At 35.2% G+C, this 22,068-nt stretch overlaps 1 protein-coding gene across 2 annotated transcripts in view; it reads left to right on the forward strand.

Annotated features, from left to right (window-relative positions):
* The window catches only part of USP9X (ubiquitin specific peptidase 9 X-linked), a 110,557-nt gene that overhangs the window by 38,948 nt on the left and 49,541 nt on the right, over positions 1–22,068 (forward strand). For both annotated transcript variants that reach the window (XM_067297797.1, XM_067297801.1), the window contains exons 10-17: positions 907–1,059; positions 3,802–3,906; positions 5,360–5,566; positions 6,543–6,679; positions 11,772–11,905; positions 17,101–17,188; positions 18,885–19,227; positions 20,957–21,052. In XM_067297797.1, coding sequence (XP_067153898.1) covers positions 907–1,059; positions 3,802–3,906; positions 5,360–5,566; positions 6,543–6,679; positions 11,772–11,905; positions 17,101–17,188; positions 18,885–19,227; positions 20,957–21,052 — 1,263 coding nt within the window. The remainder of the gene's footprint in view (positions 1–906; positions 1,060–3,801; positions 3,907–5,359; positions 5,567–6,542; positions 6,680–11,771; positions 11,906–17,100; positions 17,189–18,884; positions 19,228–20,956; positions 21,053–22,068) is intronic.

Genomic DNA, 22,068 nt, shown 5'->3' on the forward strand with positions numbered 1-22,068 from the left:
ATTATTGCAAAGTTTGACCTTTTCAAGCAGTAGGAGGAAATGGGTCTCTCTTTTTACACATTCCCATAGTTTGGTATCTCAAACAAGACTGCTGATCTTAAATGAAAACATTTAGGTTTAAATATTTCATGAAAGACTAGTTTGAATGTTATAGGTATGTAATCACGGACACTGTGTTGGGAGGTATGATACTGTGTGTATTTGGGAGTTTTTTGATGCTCAGAGCACACACTGCTTTGCTTCAGTCTGAACAAAACAGATTACATGATGCCATATACTTTATCAGTACATACCATTGAAAAAGTTGCGGCTAATTAAATATTGTAGACAGTTTGATTCAGGTAGCAGCATTAGGGGAAAAAAAAAAAAAGCTATAACTGAAAAAAATTAAATCTAACTTTTTTTTTCTTTTATATTTCAGTGTTAGCTTATGCCCTCTTAATGTGATTGTACTGTAGGCATACCAGTAGAGCTAGAAGTGTCTTAAATGGTTTGGTTTTGGTATAAAATGATTGTGAACTGGAAGAAGAAAATTGTCCTCCTTGAAGAAAATAGTTAACTGTTCTTCCCCTTGGCTCTTTATATTTGAAGTTGTTTGAACATTGTTATGCTTTGAGTTCATGGTTTTAACATGCCTGAAAAAATGTTTTCCACAATATGTTACAATGACGAGCATATTGGGATGTTTAAAATATTGATTTTTTTTTTTTTTTTTTTTGGTAAGAGGAAATGAAAGTCAGAGATAAATGCCTTCCTCTTGTGCTGCATCTTTCTGACTTCTTGCAGATAGAATATTGTGTATAAAAAAACATTAATCCGTAACAGATTGGATTTTTCTTTTCATCTTAAATATTATCAATAGCACTTCAATAATTTGAGGTAAAACTACTTTCTTTTTATGTTCAGGAATGGATCCAGCAGAATAATATTTTATCGATTGTGTTGAGAGATAGTCTTCATCAGCCTCAGTATGTAGAGAAATTAGAGAAGATTCTACGTTTTGTCATCAAAGAAAAAGCCCTCACTCTGCAGGATCTTGACAACATTTGGGCTGCGCAGGTAAAGAATTAAGCTATTAATCTGCTTTTGAGCAGGAGGGATCTTGTTCTATGTCATGTGTTGAAGTTTAAGTCACAAATAACTTCTACATGAGGAGTGCAATTTTGGAATAGAAAGTACTGAATTTCATACAATAGAAGCTGTTTCAAGACTTGTGCTTCTTATGCTCAATGTTAGAAAAAACTAAAGGAAAAATTGAAACCAAGTGTCGTTCTTTTGGGTCCTGAGTCTCAGAATTGTTGTCTTAATGTGTTTAGTAAGTGATAATGGTGCATGATTTACTTGAGTTAAGGTCTGTGATAATACTGTTTGTTTTCAGCTTATGGTGTGTAGACCTTTCCAGACTTGTCTTTTAAGAAGTCTGCAAAAACAAAACGAAACGAACTTTGATAAGTTAGTTTGTAGTTAGTAGGCCTGAGAATGGGGGCACCTGGGTAAGTTAGTTTAAGCCAAACTGTTCCAGTTCCAGAAAACTGAACAAGTAGCGCCACTGTTAAAAGACAGGGGTAGTCTGCCCCAACAGTTGCAAAATAAATTTAGGAATAAACCTTCCATGCTGTCAGATACCTGACTGACTTTGCTCACTTCTTATGCTTTCAATAAGACAGTTGCCACAGTGCACTTGCTGCACATTTGTCTCGCATTTTCCATGTGAAATTTGAAGTCAGTAGACCATGTTCAGTCATGGCTTTGGCCATGGAATTAAAATAAGACATAACAAAACAGGATGAGTATCAAAATCTGCTAATATGAAATGATTTATGGCAACTTTGCTATTCCCTGCCTATAGCAGTTTTTAGAAGTTCTTATTAAGTAACAGCTTCTAAGAGCAGCTGGAGTATGGAATTCAGTAGAGGGCAGTTGATTTACTGCGTAGCTTTATGTAACAGGCAGGCTATTTTAGCTCTGGCTCAGTGCAGTACTGATGTGGTTTTGCTTTCAGACTGGAGCCATGATGTTTCTGCCTGGTTTAGAGGGTAAGCATGCACAAATTTACACTTGTTGATATAGATATGCCCTGAGAAGCTCAGTATGCAACTAGAATAAAAATAAGTAGTTTATGAGAAGTAATAAAATCATGCTGCTCTAGCCTTTAGAAAGCATACATAAGTTTTATTGAAGCATTTTACAGTCTTACAAACACAACACTCACAAAATAAAAGTATTTTTGGTGCAAGGATTAATGCTCAAAATCTCTAAAGACAAGTATTAAATTGCAGCCTGTTGATTTGCAGGGAAACATCTGGATGGAGAAGAAGCGAAATTGCAGAGATTAGTGTTGGGGCCTCATTACTTATGTTCTAGAGCATTTAGCTAGAACATGACACATACTTCCCTGCTTCCATACAGCAAGCTCACAGTTCACACACCAGATTCCTTACCTCCTCCTCCCGTGCTTCCCCTCACTTCTGTTACTGATCTTGTCTTGGGATGTTTGTATATTCCTTATTCTTACTCTGCTTGCACCCCCAGCGGCTCTGTGCATGTTTCCCCTTGTTTCAGTTCTGTTATGCTGCAGGTGCTCTTTCTGCCCTGTGTGCGCTCATTCTTTCTTTGCAGGAAAATGTCTGAAAAGACAAAAAAATAGCAACATGTTTTGTGAAGTTGAGTGATACAACTGGTGTAGTTATTGCCTCTTTTACAGTCTGACCCATAACATGAAAATGAATGTTGCTGCTTTAAATAAATAAATATAGGACACATTAGAAAGAATTTCACTGTGCAGCATACAAAAAAAGGTGTTGGTTTCTTTTTCGTTGTTTTCAAGTGAACAACTGATGCTAGCTTTTAGAAGAAAGCATTTCAGAACTGACGCATCTGTTTTTTATACTGTATGAGATTAATTACATCAGAGTTTGTTTTTAGGTGTTTGTTTTGCATTGTTTTAGTCTTCACTTACAGAAATTTTCTTACAGTAAATCAGCTGTTGATTCACTTAGTCCAAAATTATTGTTTTTGATGAGTGTAGAGATGAACTATGAGATATATTTTCCAGCCTGGGAGTGCAGGAAAGATATTTTCTCCTCACCCAGGGTTAAAATTCAGTTGGCTGGTTTTCTTATTTGTCTTCATCCTTAAATGTCAAAATTGTAAGGTACTCCAGAACCTCATTTAAACCGTTATCTAGTATAATAACCAAACATCTTACTGTAGGTTGTTTGATTGTTAGACTGTTTGTCAGTTTATAAGCTGCTGTTAGACTTACTAGCAGACAGCATTTTGAAGTCCGTTTTGTTTTGTTTTTTGGTAATAGAATGCTTTAGTTGTGCATGAGTCCACTAGCACAAAGAAAATACTCCAAATTAAAATACTGGAGATACTAAAAATCGGTTTACACCTTGAAATAGAATGACATTCATTGAAGAAATGGATTTTGAGTTTTTTCTTAAAAAAAAAAACCACCTTACATTAAGTTGAAATTATTGATATGTAGGTTAAAACAACCTGTTAGACTTTATCTTCTACTGCCTCAGTATGTTGTTTTAAATATTGTAACATTGCAGTTTTTATATTTGTGTGTCTATGTACACACATGCACACACTTAAATACTTACATATATATGGTAAACTTAAATATTGTGACTTCGCAGCTAGTTGATGCTGAGAGCAGTGTGGCAGTTCTTGCTGGCCACCACAGACAGTTGTCTTATGAAAATGGCACTGAATGTCATACCACTTTTCTTGGTATGGATTGCTACAGATGTGTGGGTTTTTTTCTTTATTTGTTTGTTTTCTTGACAGGCAGGAAAACATGAAGCCATTGTTAAAAATGTACATGATCTCCTTGCAAAGTTAGCCTGGGATTTCTCTCCTGAACAGCTTGATCACCTGTTTGATTGTTTTAAGGTAACTTTGCATGTTTTGAATATATTCACAACATGTTTTCTGAATGGATACAGAATTGTGACACTCTTTCAACATTTACTTTCCATTTATGTTAGATACAGGCAGTTTACTCGGGTTAAAGATTTCTTTCTGTGTATAGCAACAGTCTAACTTTTAATATTAAAAAAAACCCCTAGATTCAGCTATACTTCACTGAGTATCCATTTTGAGATTTTCAGTTTAGTTCCTGTCTAAAGCAAAGGTAGTTATGCTAACTTCATTGACAATTTTGTTTTCTGGTTTAACTGCTTTTCAGAAAATGCACTTTCATTGAGGCCTGTGAGATTGCTGAATGTCACTTGATTAATTTGAATATTGAACTTTTCAAATGAAACCAGTTATTTATCTTAAATTCCTTTCTACATTGTGTTCCAAATTAAGTGTTGATGGCTTATTTTCGGTATTTTTCTCCCAGTATTAAAGTAGCTTTCGTTTAGTTTACCAGGCGTTGCTACTCTTGTGTGTATATATAGAAGAGGGAGATCAAGGACTTCCTCCCTCCCTCCCCCAGTTTCCTCTATATCATGTAGTAATTTTGCCCTAGTTAACATAAACATAGAATGAAACAGTCTCAGGAAGAAGAAAATGTCATGTTTTTAAACATGTGATTTGGTTGAAATCAGTGCACTAAATGATTTGCTTCTGAAAGATAATGTTAATCTGGCCTGTTTTCGTATTTCACTTTCGGAGGGCAGTCTACTGCACTAGAAAACGCAAGCCAGCTTTGTAGACTTGATTTTCTGGTTTTAGATAAGTGCCTTATAGTCACATTTTGGCTTGCATATAATTTGTGCATAAATTAATGAGTCTCTCCTAGTTCAGTAAATATAGGCCTAATGTTTAGAAATTTAGATATTCAAATAATACTTAGAGATTCCATGCAAAAAACATTATCACTTGTGTCTTACGCTGAAAGATAGATGTGAAGTAATGTTATATTTGTAACTTTTTCAGAAAAAGGTTAACTTGATGAAGAGAACATTTGTTTTGGTCAGATGCAGAGGCAGCAGTGATATTAAAATTTTACTCACTAGCGATTATAAGTAATTTAGGAATCTTAATTATAAGCAAAAGAGTTTTTAGAAAGTAATTACGAGAAACAGCTGAGTCCACTCTATTTTGACTACTGTTGAGCTTGTCAACAGTCGTGTTAACTTTAAATAAACATCACAGATATGCTTGTCAAAGATTTTTAAGAATTTTTTTTCAAGTCTCGAAGTTGAATACATGTCAGCAGTAAACACTAGAAGAGCTATTCAGTTGTGTTTGACTGCTGTATTGATATAATGTGCTATTTATTTACATTGGAAAAAAAACTTTATGTTGTCACATCATTTATAACAGTGCAGGTTATAATGTTTGGAACTAAATTAAAAAATGAGTTGTTTTCATATTGAATAAAATCTCTCAATAGGCAAGCTGGACAAATGCAAGCAAGAAACAGCGTGAGAAACTACTTGAGTTAATCCGTCGTCTTGCAGAGGATGACAAAGATGGTGTGATGGCACACAAAGTGCTGAACCTTTTGTGGAACTTGGCTCATAGTGATGATGTTCCGGTGGATATCATGGACCAGGCTCTTAGTGCCCATATTAAAATCTTAGATTACAGCTGTTCACAGGTGAGTAATCTGGTATGTGGGTCTGTTGTGAAATCAGTCACTGAAAGTTTCCTTCTACTCCTCATGTAAAATTTAAGGAGTTTGGTAATTTAACAGAAATTTTGCTGTTCATGAGACTAGTATCCTTCTACCAATGTCCAGGTATTCTTAAAGTGTTATGGGATGTGTTATAGGTAGCAGAATTAGGGCTTTAACTGGAGAGGGCTAAATATATTAATTTGCCTGTCTTATTGTCACTAGTAAAGCAATCGGTGACATATTATTGTGATGATCATATTGGAATTAAAGCTACCAAAATAAGTAGGAAGAAAGGGCAAGTGTTTTTTGCTCCTTTTGTCTTTTCTTCAGTTTAGAAAACAGTTGCTTAAATAGAAAGGCAGCTAATGGCTGTCCTCATTTTTGTTTGTTTTCAAGTCCTTTACATGTCGTCAATAATATTAGAAAAGACCTAGAGAAGGGTACTGAAACTACCCTGTTTTTTGTGCTTTGAACACAATTAAATTTTTCTCTATGATGATATTTTTATACTATTCTCTTCTAACGTCTCCTAATTTTGCCATAATACTAATTCCTCATGGTTCCGTATTCATCCATCATCCATGCCTGACAGCCACTGGCAGGTTTTATTTTTTCTTAATTGTTTCTTGTTATTTTATAGCAATTTACTCTGAATAATGAGTAGAAATAACTGAAAGAGGAGAAATTAGTTACTGATGGCCCTGTCTAGCTGTAGTTTTTGTTTTAGCATGTCCTGAATACTTGAGTGCCTAAAGGAAGAGAACTTGTATTGTGCTGGCTTCTGTTAACACCTAGTGCCACTCAGATATTCTTCTTGTGAATGTACACTTCAGAATTCAGTTGATACAATCTGATATTTATGTGGCTTCGTACATTCTATTCTGTCTTGGAAACAAATAAAATAAGGGAATGTATGGGTTTCTGCAATGTGCTTGATTGTGAACACTTGCTCTTTAAGGACCGAGACACACAAAAGATCCAGTGGATAGATCGTTTTATAGAAGAGCTTCGCACAAATGACAAATGGGTCATTCCTGCACTGAAACAAATTAGAGAAATTTGTAGTTTGTTTGGTGAAGCACCACAAAACTTGAGGTAAGAATGGAATGCAAATGGGATTTTGTCTGTTACAGTTGAATGGGTTGGAATGAGGCAATTTTTGTTATGAGGGGCAGGGAGAATTTAGTTAAAATCATTATCTGTGTTTAAACATGCTCTTGGGTTTGTTTTAATACTTTAAAAAAAATTCTCGCACATACTGTGTTTAGTAAGAGAGCATTAGCTGTTTTCTCAAACGTGCTGGTATTCATTTTTAGAAGGGTAGTTGTCTGATTCACAGAAAATCTGGATTCATTTTTTTCTGTTATGCGTGGACTTCCCTGCCTAACAATGGAGTTACCTTACATCGTATAAATAAAATATATTGTGTGTGTGTATGCACATGCATGTACCTGTTCTTTGATCATAAGTTTATACAGGTCATGTAGTTCAGATACTTGAAATCAAAGGTGACATTTTTCTATTGTGGAAAATACTCTAGGAAAAAGGCCAAAAATCTAAAAGCTTGGTTTCATTACTTTAAGTGTGTTTTCATTACAGAAATGTCAGAGGTTCTGTGCTCTGAACATTTTCTTTTATATCCATATAGAAGTCTTTACAAACTCCAGAAAGATGTTGGTTGCATATCACTGTATCATAATTACTTTGTTTTAATTCTTGTAAGCAGGTAGACTGTTCAAATCAATGTTGCTATTAATGTACTAACAAGAAGGGCCAAGGGCAGGGAAAGTTGAAGGATAAGCCTTCAGTTTACATGCAGTTCTCTCTTTACTGATAACATTTTAAGGAGCTGTGGTACTGCTGCATTCCTGGCTTTTGGATGTTTCTTTATTCATTTAGATTGCAATAAGTTTTTCAGTTTTCATGACATTTTAATCCTTTACAATTTTTCATAAATATTGTTTAGGGGTTTTCCAAGAGGGTCACAAAAATACCTGCTCCTTAGCAGATAACAAGTTTCTTTTCTGTTTCTTGGAGTCCTTGACACTCTATGTGCAGTAAGGTCTGAGGGAACGTAGCTATCTGGTTGTTCGTGGTATTTGAACAAGTTGGATGCTTTTTAGTTGGTGCCTTAATGAAGAAGCTTTGCTTTAAGCAATTATTGGAGCGGGGCTCATTCAAGGCACCGGTTAGGTTTCTGCTCTGAATTAGTCTTGGGAGAAACCTAAATTTCTCTTTTGATTGTAGAAGTTCAAGTTCCTTGTATTGCAGGTGTATGTACAGTTGGACAGTTTGAATATCTCCCCTTTTTATCAGGCCATCTCTTCAATTTCTGGCAAGCCTGTGTTTGTGTGTGACAATACCTCAAATTTTTATGTAGAGTTTAAAAACAAATATGGCAGAAAAGCAAGCTTTGAGGTTTTGAGGCTTAAAGGTTTTAATCAAATGATCTATAAAGACCTCTTCCAGTCTGTATTCTGCTGATAAAGGAGAAGCCTTTATTGGCAAGATATTGTTGAGAGAATTTTTTTAGTCAGTCATTGATACTGCCCAGGTGACTGGAAGTCCCTAGTGAGAGAAAAGATCATTTTGAGGTAATCAGTGACTCCCAGTCCTCTGATTATTCTGGTTTCTGATAACTCTTTAATGTTGATGTAGTTTGGAAATAGTAATGCATATATTTAGTACTTATTACTATCAGCATACCTTTTTTGACTTAAAATTTTAGTCTCTAGCATTGATTCTTCTAGAATTTGGGTTGAAAACATAAACAGATGTTTGTAACAGTTGACTTAAACATTTCACTGAGCTTTGTCTGTGCAATATTAATAGCATAAACTATATACTCTTTTGGGTGTTTCAGTTCGTTGGCAATTAAAGGTCATTTTGGAAAGACTAAGGCTACTGATTTATAGCAAAAATACATATAAATTACCTTATACCATTTGTACTGTAGAGATTCTTTTCAGGAGGAGGATTTAATTATTGTAGCTAATCCTGCAGTTGAATAAAATTACAAATTGCTTATAAAGTTATTTTGGCAACATTTAATTCCCTGACCACAAAGAAAAGCTACATGTTTTGGGAAGCTTAGCTTAACCAGAATTGCAACAATGTAAAAAAAGTAATGCTTGGATATGTTCAAGGATACCTATTAATATCAGGATAGCCAACTTTACATACTAATGTTAGTGTACAGGAAACTAATGATCTTAATTTTCTCTGTGTTGGGTGGCTGAGATAGAGCCTCATCTAGACCAGTTTCAAGCACTTGAGTTTGACCTGTATCTACTTTAGCAGTATAAGAAGGTTGGTCTCCTAAATTAATTACTGAGGAGAATCAACTGAACACTGAGAGGACCTTCTGTTGTGAGTTCAGGGATTTGTGACTGCTTTAAGACAACAATGAATTTAGTTTCAAGTCAGTTTTTAGCCTAAAAAGTAGAATTTGCTGGGTTCTGTCCCTGTTATTTGATTCTTTAATGTCTGCTTCTAAAGGTTGATAGCGTATTGGTCTAATAGAAGAAGTCTCAACTTAAAAAGCTAAGTTGCATATGCAGTATTACATTGGGCAAGTTATATGTGTGATAAGCTCAACTTAAAAAAAAAAAATTAAGTTCAAAATTTGGGGAATTTTGCCTTTGTTACTTGGAGAATATTTTCCTATCAGATATGCATTCTAGTCACTAAATTTTCTTTAGTATTTCCAAAACACTTTGGCACCCATCTCAAAATGATAGTTTTTCATGTTCTTATATGTAGATCTTTGATATCCATTTAACAGAAGCACAATGAAAAGATGACAGTTCTGCTGTTAACTTCCCTTTTTCATACGTGCTTCTCTGTTATTGATAAAGCAGTGTGTCACAGTGGCAGCATCGCCAATGAGCCCAGCCTTAGATGCTTGAGGAGGAATTCAATAGTTGTGCGTGGAGCTTGCTTTAGTTCTAGAAAGCATACTAAAAAGTCTGGTTGTTGTCAGATCAGCTTTTTTCTGTGCATGGAGACAATCATCTTGCCTTTGAATCCATCCTAGCAGATCATTAGAATAACTGCTTTGTGCATGTTGCTCACAAATGCTGTGCAACAATATAGCTCATAACTCTAGTTCTTACAATTCTTCAACTTTCTGAAGTAGTTGCTAACCAAGATGCATCCATGTGTCCAAATTTACTGTTAGTGCATGTGGTTGAGGGGAAAAAGTGAAAAATATCTACCTCAGAAGAAAGTCTTCAGCTGATCCAGCTTTGCTTTTGCTATACTTAATATGATTGTATTAGTTTTCCCATAAAATAAAAACTTTTATATGTATGTGCATACATATGTGCATATAAATACAAATGCATGCTATTATGACTATATAATCTACATGCAAATAGCTTAATTCAGTAAAATACCCATTCCTACTTATGCCTGTTCCTTTAGTTGTATCATCATATGCATTGTCAAAGTCCTCATTTAATATTATCCCTTGTAAATGCATCTTTTTGTCTAAAGGTAAAATCTCAGCCACTAAAATAGAGAAATCCAATATTCTGTTTTGCTACTGGATTATCTTCAGCAAGGAGGGTTGATGGAGATGGAATGATGTGTAGCTGGAAAGTTTCTGAAAGTGAAAACAGAGGAGATTGTCTCTGTGTAATATGAAGCCCTGTATGCTTTCTGCCTTCATATTCTTGTCCATTTGGTTTTCTCTCCTACAAATGTCTGCTTTTTTTTAAGCACAATTTGTTTTAAGCACATCTTTTGAGCTGTTTTAGAAACCTCTGCTTATTCTAAAATTGAATTTTCTGAAGACCTCTCTGTTTAGCAGGCCAAATACTGTTGCTTGCAAATAACAAAATTATTGGATGTTTGGGATGGGTGTTAATGACTTCTCTGTCTTTTAAGCCCAGAGTGACAGTGAGCTCTAGCCCAATAAATCAATTGCTCTGTTGTCATTGCATCTGTAGTAATGCAGTTATCTGATGCAAGATCATTGTCAGCTGATGCTGGATCTGGGATTCCTTGCCTTCCCTACTGTTCTCAAAAGGTGTGACAATACTACTGAGTGCTCTAGATCATCTGATGCTGAGACCCTGTATCCCAGGAAGGATGAGAGTTCCCACCAGCAGTCTATTCAGCTAATTCTAGAGCCTATCTTCTGAGCATTAAAGGAAAGGAGAGTAGTTCTGAAATCACACTTGTATTTCTTCGGGACAGGCTTTGGGATCAGCTGAGTGGCAATACAATGAGTAATTCTTTTTCTCCCTCTTGGTTTGGAAGAGAAACCCAGATTTACGTTATCTGTACAGCCAAGGTTGAGTGTCTTGATTGAGGCTTTTTGAGGCTATACCACAGAGGTGATTAGTCCCAAGTTTTGGAATTTGATAGTGTTCATGGGATGTGGGACTTGAGCCCTGTGTTTCCTCTTGCAGCTTACTTTGTAAAATGAGTATGACTAATGTCTCTTTAAGAAAACATTTTTTCAGATCTTGATAATATACTTAATTATCACCTGATTACTTATTTGGGGTGGTATTCCTTCTCTTGAACTCTAGTCCTGTTTCTTCTTGGAGTATATATTCCTTGTAACTATGCTCTTTTGTGTTTGTGCCAACTCTTTTTGGTAGCTATACCATTAGAAAAACAAAGAATGCAAAGTTGTTCAGACTTTCCAAGTGTCAGAAAAATTGTCTTGCGTTCTTTGCTAGTATGTTTCATTATAGTTTTAAGAGTGTGAGCTTTCATTTTGAAAACTGACATAGTTTTACATAATACTTATCTTCTAAATTTAGGAGAGAGACTATCAGGTGGGCATTGAGAAAACTATGCTTATAGAGATTATAGCTATTTTACCATCAAATCTCTATCTTTACTATCCAGTTTGCAAGCAGACATTACCTTTCTTACCCTGCTGCAGACGTTCTCCTCCTAGCATACTGAACTCCTCAGATTGCTTTGATACTTTTCATACTGATTGTAACTATAATCCTGCTTAACTGCTCTTAACTGGTACAAACTGTTAATGTGTCAGGGAAAAAAGAAGGAAAAATATTGTCAGAGACTTAATATGCTTTCTATAATAAACCTTTTATCAAAATTTGGAACTTATTTCAAAGACACAAGTTTTTAGAATCAGTTTCTGAACTGTTAGTTAGGTGCAAGACATATCTGCTTTTCTGTAACACTTGTATTTTCATTTCAGTCAAACTCAGCGAAGTCCCCATGTGTTTTACCGACATGACTTAATCAACCAACTCCAGCACAATCATGCCCTAGTTACGCTGGTTGCAGAAAATCTCTCTGCCTATATGGAAAGCATGAGGCAGTATGCTAAAGGTAAGTTCTATATAAAAATTGCCTCATAAATAAAGTGTGCGAGAACTCCAGTTGAAAATGGACTTGAAAGTAAACTCTTATATTGAAATAACTGATAGGTTTATTTGCTTAATTTTAGAGCAGGTGTGGTATTGGCAGCCTTTGTGGTGTTAGATTGGGTCAAAACAAGCTTAAAATGTAAACATTTTGTTTCATAATTGAAAATACATGGTGTGTTTTACAGTAGAATATTGGGAAGTGACTGCTCATGTTTATCTGTGGATTGATGCACATCATCTTGCCCTAGTTAATTTAGGGTAGTTATTTTGTGGAAAGTCCTAATAATAGTCTTGAATTTTGCCCCACTTCTGGTCTTGAATTTTTGTAAGCTCCTTTGAGAATTTTTTAAATAATCTGTATTTGAAGCCAGTGTTTGGAATTTGTCAGGGACTTAAGACCACTGGCATACCATTTCCTTTTACCATGCAACTCCAGTTCTGTTTAGTTGCTTTCTCATTGCATATGTTATCAGCAATACTTTGGCAGCACATCACGTCAGTTTTTATATATTTCAGTCTAAACAAAACCCTATGCTGATGAGTTTACACTCTTACCCTTGGAGGAAAATAGCCTTCTAGCTACTGAAGTAGAATTTGGGCAGTAGGGAAGGCCTTTCTCTGTAACACTGGACTATAGTATTCTATAAAGTAAGCCAACAGAAGTGAGGGGGGAAAAAAGATGTAGGACAAGCTTCCCCCTCTCCCCCCCACGCCTACTGGGACTGGAAGTAGGGACCGTTCTACCCTGCCATAACATCCTACCAGCCTTTCAGTTACATCTCAAAAAAATTAAATGATATATTATGTTAAAGGTTTAGGAATTCAGCATTGGTTGTTCAGAGATATTAAGATATTGCACATTGTAAAATATATCTGTGTGTATGTTTATCTTCCTGTTTTTTTTTTTCCTTTTACTTGAGGGAGTTACTTACCAAAAGTAAGTTTTGGTTAAAGTATGCTTATGTAGGTTGCCCCGCCACCTTTAATTCTGGAATTCATTTAATTCTGGAGTGTTTGTTATCTATATCTAAAATATGCCTTCAAAGACCTTTGTTTGAGTTTTGGTGCTCTATGAAGGTGTTGATTCAGCTAGATGCAGGTAAATGGGAGTGATATTTAAGACATTTAAGACCTTCAGACTGCAGCTGTATTTTTCCACTGAGGCATACATGGGAGGGTTTACCTTAATTTAGTTTGCTTAATTTGTGATAGTGTTGTAGAAATTAATGTTAAAGTTGTATTAAAGGCTTTTTATTCTCACCCCATAGTATTTTAAGCTTAGTCTTGTCCAGAAAGGTGGAATAGAATATGCATTATTTCATGTAACTTCTGAAAGCTGTCGAGTGCCCTTTGACTTTGGTAAAGGGTGGGAGAGGGGTTACAACTGAATGACCTTACTAAACCAAGGCAGTAAACTTAACAGGTGGTTTAGGAACTCGTAAGCTTTGTTCATTTGATGCAAAAATGACATTCCAGTTATAGTGAGTGTCACATTTTAACTGTATGAACAGCTTTCTCCTTGGGCATTGGCCAGCTATGAAAATCTTGGTGTAGGCCTCAGGATTATGGAGGAAGCACAACCAACAACTATGCAGTGCAATGTTGTTTTTGTCCAAAGATGGCCTACATGTACTATTCATGTATGAACTGATCCATTAATTTCAATTAACTTTTAACTCTGGAACTGAAAAGTCATTTATGACAATATTGTTTACCTATCACATTGTTGATTACTTTGGCAGAAAAATTAGCCTAATGTTTGCTTTACATTTCAGAATGTCTTACGTGATTTTTCTGGTGCCAAAAAACACATTCTTTCCCCTCCAGTCAACTATGACAACTCAATAATATAAACATTTTTGGCAAAATAAGAATTGTAAATTTATAAAGAGTATAATTTAAATCTAATTCCAAAGCAATTAAGTTTTGTTTTCTTAAGGTAAAGCTGCTGCCAAGTATCTGTTCATTTGCCCCAGAGTTCAAAGCCGGAAGGATCACAGTGCAGAATTTTTTCTTAGGTGCTTTTATGCACAATTAAGGCCAGCCAGAAAGTGTCCTCTAATGTTCTAGATACTGTACTAAGACAGTAATAGGCAGTTCCGGTCTATACAACTTTTATTTCAGTTTCTATTTTGTATACTAAATAGATCAGAATACAGTGAAAGCAGTGTGATGTTTGTAAGCATCCTAATATTTCCATGCCTTCCTGGAGAAGGAGAGAGAAGATGCTTGGTGGGAAATAAATGAAAGGAGAAGAAAGAAGGTTATGCTGATTATGTAGAAAGCAAGAACTGAACAAATGTAGAATCAAGCTGAGCTGGAGAATATGAATGAGACAGAGGGAGAATATACAAGGCAGGCATCTAATCATAGGAAAAAGAAATGCCATAGGAAAAAAAAATCTGATTGTTCACAGATCTTTATGGAAGTTAACTCCACAACTAACTGAATAATTTGTGAAAATGTTTTTGCATTAGTTTTGAATTTGCCATAATTTGATTTTCCTTGAAAGCTTTCATAATTGTGTTCCGTGATGGAGAGAACAGATGTTCCTGTTCTCCTCTTATTCATTAATGTATATTCTTCTCTACAATACTCCCTTTTATGGTTTTGCCTTTTAAGTTTTTTTTAAAAAAGCCTAGTCTTTGTTTCAAAAATTTTTTTTTCTATGATCATTGACTTTATCTTCCACTGAACTTGCCCTTTCCCCCAACTCTGCAAAGTCCTCCATGAAATGAAGTGACTGGTATTGTATGGTATAGTCCGGAAGGAAGGCATTCTGTTTAAGTAATTATGTTATATTTGTTCTTGTTCTTTCTCCTTTTAATCTGGACATTTTCAGTACTACTTTTACACTGCTTGATAAGGTCTTCATGGGCAAGTTAACAGTGCTGTTCAGATCTGGAGTTGATAGAATTAAGTATCCTGTACCATTTACAGTACTCAAAATTTCTGTTCAGTGATCATTTGCAACATTTGTTCCCCTCCCCTTCCACTCCTCTGTGTGGAAAACATTTTTAATGAGATCACGCTTAGACTTCCTAGGGGAAATAGTATAGGATTAAATTAGACAGATGTTTAATGAAGCCGAGATGGAGAATATTAAGGGAGACTGAAGGCTTTTTGTTTATTTGTTTTTTAGTTCAGCAGTTTTAAGAATTCTTAAATTCTTACTTCATTGACCTTGGATGACTTCAACACTCAAATTCTTCTATTACTACCACTTCTGACACTTGAGTCTCTGAATTAATCTCTATTCATACCAGGAAAAAAAAAGCACAGATAGTCACCCCAGTTCCTAATAAAATCTGCTGAACACTTAAAGTAACTAATTTTTGTTTCTCTGCAATGTCCTTATCTACCTTAGTAGCTTCTTCTACTGGACTCACAGCGTCTTTTTCAGGTTTTCCTACTTCAAATACTTATATAGCTTTTCTGTTGCTAGTTTTATAACATTTTCTTTAGAATTGATTTTGACCTGTTTCTTCTTTTGAAAGTTGCCTGTTAATGCTGACTCCATTAAGGTTAATTTTAAAGTTTTGAAAGATTTCTAGTGGACAGAATGTTTCCAGTCTTTTAGACATACCAGTTTACTACTAATCTTCTGACTTCCCTTATTTAATTTTTAAATTAATGTACCTTTTGCACATTGTATATAGACAGCAGTATTTATGACAATTACTTTCTCTAATTCTAAAACCCTTCTGACGCATTTCAGCAGTTAGACTAGCATTTTTTTCCTTTCTTAGTATAATAGGAAATACTGATTTTTTTTTTGATTTTTTTTTCAATTTTCAAGATAAATTTTACCATGACTCTGGATTTTGTCATGGTACAATCTCCCACAGTTGAGTCATTTCAGTTAAATGTAATCTGTATAACTTTACAAATAAGGTATATAGCAATAATTAGATTATAATGGAGGGGTCTTACTGAATGTGTGTGATGATGAAATATTTCTGACTAGTACAGATCAAAGACCAGAGCCGTGTTATCGAAGAAGCATATAGTAAAATGATGCTTCCTGTTCTGAAGAATTCCCACACCCACAAAGGTCCAGCAATCCTAATTTATGATTAGTATTTATTGATTTTACCTGCTAAAGGAAAGGACCATTTTTCTGAATTTGAATTGATTTAATGGTTATGAAACTTCTACCTCTGTAGGTTACGTTTGTACACAGTAGCATGTCAGTGTTAAATCCGAGTCAGGGTTCCTAAAGTTCTTGGAAGTACTGCTAGTTCGTAACTGCTTTCTTCTACTGCAAAGAATAAAGATCAGTACATTAAGAAGTTCTTTGAGAGATGTCTAGATTGTATCTCTTAAAAAATAAATAAAAAAATCAAGTTTCCACAAGCAAACAATTGTTTGTTAGGCAATATTGTGCTAAGATTTGAAAAATTATGTGTAAAAGGTGATTTCTTGGTTTATTTCCAGTTTGAACAACTATTGTTCTGTTTCAAGCTGTCAGTATTACAGGCATCTGGGTTTTATACCTGTAAAATTACAGTAGATAAAGTTGTCATCTTCTTTCCTCCTATGTGTGATCTCTCTCTCTCTCTCTCTCTCTCTCTCTCTCTCTCTCACACACACACACACACACGTGTGTGCACACGCACACATACTTATGAGGGTACTAAAGAACTGGAGTTGCAGTTTTCTTTGGAGAAATAAAACCTAAAAACTTAAAACTGACATTCTTGAAAAGATATCCTGTAATGAAACTAGACCATCCTTAGAAAAAGAAACACTGAACAATCTGAATGATATGTTTGGTATACTTTTACTTTACCAGACTTCCTTCCCAAAGAAAATGTTTGAAATATGGAAGAATTGATTTGACTAATTAGAATGCAGATTCTTAATTGTTCTGTAATACTTCTGTTATACTGAATGGTGAACACATCTGCAAATAAGTATTTGTTGATTTGATTATAGGCTTCAGCAATCTTTGCCTATGCCCGTTTTAATTTAGGATGCAGTATTAGCTGTTAGCAGGCTGCTAAAAATGATTTTTATACTTCTTACTGGAAATTTATTGTCCCTTGAGTGGTTTTAATTATGTTCAGAACAGCAAGTTGTCAAACATGAGCTGCCCTTCAAAGTCAGTATGTCTTTTCTGCATGTATTGTCTAATAAAAGTTTTCATATTTGCAGAGCATGGTGAATATGATCCTCAAACTGTAAGACCAGGGAGTAGATACAGTCATGTGCAAGAAGTACAGGAGCGACTTAATTTTTTACGGTTAGTTTTAACATGATCACTTGTTAAACTTCTGTAGGAATACTTTGAATACCTACAATAAATAGCCATGGTAATTGTTTCTCCTGTCTAGTTTTAAGTTGCCGTATTAACTTCTTTCAGCATTCAGAAAATGCAGCAAATGCTTTTGGGTTTTATCCATTGGGCTTGTATGTTAATATTGGAATAACCAAATACATGTCTCCTATACAGATCCTAAAAATATTTATTTTTTCCACTTTACAATTCAGGGCCCTGATTCTGCACTAAGATCTGCTTGGGCTTTTTTCTGTCTGTATGCAGAACCCTACTCGACTTGAATATAGGGTGCGAGTGGATACAATTACATACTTTAAATCTTCAGCAATGTTACATTAATATGTATTTCAAGTAAGGATATGCCCATGTGTCCTCATTTGTTTTACTACATCAAATCTGAATCTATGATCATAAATTGACACATAATTGCAACAAACGCTCCTATTGGGTTGTCAGCAGGTGAACCTTAGGAAGAGGTTAGAATAAATGAAAAATTATTAGACTTTTGACCAGATGCTGATCGAGTGAAATAAGAAAGCCAAGGATCTCTGCTCGTCACAGAGCTGCAATTATGTTGATGCTTTTCAGGCTGTATCTCACAGCTTTTTCTTACTTCTTCTACTACTTTTTTAGACAATTTAAAAATACAAGAACTCTCAAGTTCTAAAGTATTTTAATAACTTTGTAAGGATGGGGCTTTTTTACTTTTTATAACTTTACTAAGAGTGTTTCTGAATTAATCTGACATGTTAAACAGCTATTTTATCAATTTATGCAACAGCCTATGGCTAGCAGACTTATCACTCCTGCATTTTAACAAACGTGACATTCTTGAAATTTAAGTTTATCAGTTATTAATATCAAGGAATTAATGATGTCCTGTGACACTTCAAACATAGAATATGTAGGTAGCAATTCCTGAAAAGCAATGCTGTGCCCTAGTCCCTCATTTCTTTCACGTGAAAAAAGATTTTGAATCAGAAAAAATGACTTCTGAAGAACCTTGATTATCTCATGTTTTTCCTGAAATGTTCTTAGTGCTATCCCTCATAATATAAGATTTTTAATAGTTCTTTAATAATAGCTTAATGTAAAGCTGAAACTCAAATAAAAGGAAAAGTTTCCAGTTCCTTGAGTTCTGTTTCAGGCTGTGTTCCAATGAATTGGTCTCTTTTTTTTTTCTTTTGTGTGTGTGTGTGTGTGTGTGTGTGTGTGTGTGATGTTGCCATTCTGAATCATCAGAAAGGCATTTCAAATAATCCAGCAAAATGAGTGCTGCTAATAATTGCGAAAGAGGGCAGAAATAATTTTATCTCATATGTTGTGACATGACTTTTAAACGAAATAGTTTACCTTAAGAGATTTGTATTTGTATATAATATGTAAATCATGTTCAGTATTTTTGTAAGAAACGCTTTTTGCCTAACTTAATTCCTTTCTTGTTTGGTAACTAAAGTTTTGATTCTGCAAACTTTTACTAAGAAATCACAGGACTGCTCGCATGAGTGGACTGATGATGTGAATAAAGTTTTCAGGGTCATACTCATGATATATACATGTGTAAAATGCATATTCACATTTTTTTCCTGTACTTTTTACTGAATTATGACTCTAGATGTCAATTAGACAGTATTGTTAATTGTCTTTTTTTTTGCTCAAGATTTTTATTGAAGGATGGTCAGCTGTGGCTCTGTGCCCCTCAGGCGAAGCAAATATGGAAGTGTTTAGCTGAAAATGCAGTTTATCTTTGTGATCGCGAAGCCTGTTTTAAATGGTATTCCAAACTAATGGGGGATGAACCAGACTTAGACCCTGACATTAATAAGGACTTCTTTGAAAATAATGTGCTTCAGCTGGATCCTTCCCTATTAACAGAAAATGGAATGAAATGTTTTGAACGTTTCTTCAAAGCTGTGAACTGTCGAGAAGGGAAACTAGTAGCAAAGAGACGAGCCTATATGATGGATGATCTGGAATTAATAGGATTAGACTACCTTTGGAGGGTAAGTTAATTTGAGGAAACATCTGAAGAGTTGACTGCTAAGTGTCTCTCAAGCTTTTATATTTTTAACAATGTGTAAGTTGTTAATTGTAGACTGAAATTACAACAATCTACTTTTTCAAGCTAAACGTAGAGGCGTTGACTTCCGTGTCTTCCCAGTAAAGATGTAAGTTGGTAACTTTGTAGACTAATCCTGAACTTGAGTTTAGCAAGGAGAGAAAGTTACTTGAAAACATCAGGTTTATTAGTATCTGTGTATGCACATGAGATGAAAAATTTGCCTATCCTGTTTAAGAAAAGATCACTCCAGTTGTCGTTGTCAGTAGGACACTGAAACGTGTGATTTAGTTGCTCACTTTGCCTAAACAGTCCCCCCCCCCCCCCCCCGGCCAGGCTTCTGCTTAATAGTTGCTCAACTCTGGGAAAAGTTGAGAGGCACTTACTCTCTAGTTAGAACTAAACTTTATTTTGAGCATTTTATAAGCTTGTTCATGGTATTCATTCAAGTATGGGAAACGAACTGAAGTGATTCCTATTTAGACCAAGTCATCATTGGTCTGAATCTTTGTCTTGTATCTGCACTCTTTTCTGAACATGGTTGTATCTGTTCAATAAAAATATTGTAGCTTTTTGGTCAAAGCTTTGTTTCTTTCCAAACATAGTAGTGAAAAACATCAATCTGATTTGATGCTTAATTTTTTCAAGTTCTTTCCAGTTTTCAAGAACTGCAGTAGAACACAAAGTAGCTGCACTGTGGCATGATAATGGTGCCGGCATTTTGTAAAACGTGTGCCATATATAAAGCAGCAGTCTCTTGTAATTTTGGTTGTGGCCTGTTGAAGGGTTAGGTAGTTTAATTACGGTCACAGTTTTGATAGCTAAAACCAAAATACACTGGAGTTTTATACAAATAAGTTTTCACACAGTGGTGGTGTACAGAGTGCCCACACAATGCCAATGTGTTAGTTGTGGGAAGTAACTTAGTTGGCTCTGCCCTGCTGCTTGGCAGGATGACAGAACTTCTGAAGCTCCAGCCCAGTATCCTGCAGGGGCATTCCATAGGGCTGCTTTCAGTATCCATTCAGACCTGGTGGCTAGTAATGAAAATTCAGATTATCAGGTTGGAAGCAGTACTTCTTCCTGCTTCTGCCCCCCTCATCTAAAATGCTTTAAAACTCTGTTTTTAAATCTTCAGTAATGTAGATTACTTAAGCATCTGAAAAAACACTAGTTTTATAATGCAGTTCTTAGTCTCCTAGGTTAATTGCCCAGAAATTCTAAACTAATATTAACATAGAATGTAAATTTGGTATGTCTAGATCACTAGAGAATAGTATTTAAATACAGCCAAATAAATACCACTTGAAGCCACAGACTTGAATGATAGTATTTTAGCAAGTCTTATTCTCTGAAACTACTGAAAATGGAAATGTAATGTGGAGATAAATGTAAAACCACTACTTCCATTATATTTGTAAAGTTTAGGCTTTTTTTGCTAACCCTGATGAACTCCTTTAAAATAGCTTATTCATCTTGACTCATACTATACAATCACTTTCAGTGTAACTTGTATTGGTTGTATTTATTAACTAAGCACTTTAGTCACTTTTACCTCATTAATGAATTAGACTTACCCCTGTGTGAAGATGCTTATGTGTAGTCATTTTGTTTTCAAACTTTATTCCAGAAAGTTTTAAGATGTCCTAACACTTATTTTTTTATTATACTAGGTTGTGATTCAGGGAAATGACGACATTGCAAACAGAGCAATAGATCTTCTTAAAGAGATCTATACTAATCTTGGCCCAAGGTTACAAGTTAATCAGGTAAAAATAAATAATATGAAATCAATGTAAAAAAATGGGAAAACAATGGTAAAATTGAATTCAGTGATATTTTTATAGTTGAAAGCTGTGAAAATAGAGAATAGTTTTCCTGTTTTGGAGAGTGCACTCCTGAGTCCAACCACCAGGTTCTAATAGAGTGCAGAATTAAGAATCTGTTGGGATATTTAGGGACTGAGCTTTGTTAAATTTTTTTTTTTATTAAACTTGCCTGTTGTATTTGCTCTTTCTACTTACGGAACAGCTCATGCCATAGACTCAAGTTAGCCCTCTGAATTTCCAGGTGTGGTACGTATTTATACCAGTAGGTTTATTGGCTGGGCCTGTTGAGTGTTGTCATGAGCTAGCCTAATCTTTTTTGTTCATGTCATATCCCTTACAAAGGATCACAGAGTTCTTGTGTAATTTTCAAGCTGAGCTCTAGCAAATCAGATATTTTCTTCTTATGTTAATTTTTGCCTGGAGATGCATTTCAGTGGACAGAAAGAAGAGATAAGTTTCTGAAAAGCTCAAAGGAAATAAACTTTCAGGATTTCAGAAATCTCCCTTGTCAGTGTCAGGCAGTGTTACAAGTATCTTAGTAGCTTGCTGCAGGAGGGAACTGCAAAAAAGGCTGTTTAAATAGTGGAACGCTTTTTATGTTTCAGATCTTGGAAAGGGGTGGGGGGGGGGGCAAGGGAGGGAAGGGTGTTGTCCTCCAGACAATCTCCAATTGGTAGCTTGCCAGTTGTAATTCTTAAAACTCCATTTTCTTAGCTGTGTCCCCCAAAAGACTTTTAAGAGTCTTCAGAGCTACCAGTCTACTAGATACAGCACAACTGCTCTAGGTGATGCATTTACAGCCATGCAAGCTATGTCTTACTGTAGTGGCAGATGGGCTGTATGCCTCTTCCTTGCTACATGTCTGGACTTACCAAGTGTGGATAGATCTGTCCATTTGGAAACAGTTAGATTGGACACTACCAGGAAATGTTAGATTTACTGAACATGCACACAAG

The sequence above is a fragment of the Apteryx mantelli genome, chromosome 1 (genome assembly GCF_036417845.1).
Source record: "Apteryx mantelli isolate bAptMan1 chromosome 1, bAptMan1.hap1, whole genome shotgun sequence".
NCBI lineage: Eukaryota > Metazoa > Chordata > Aves > Apterygiformes > Apterygidae > Apteryx > Apteryx mantelli.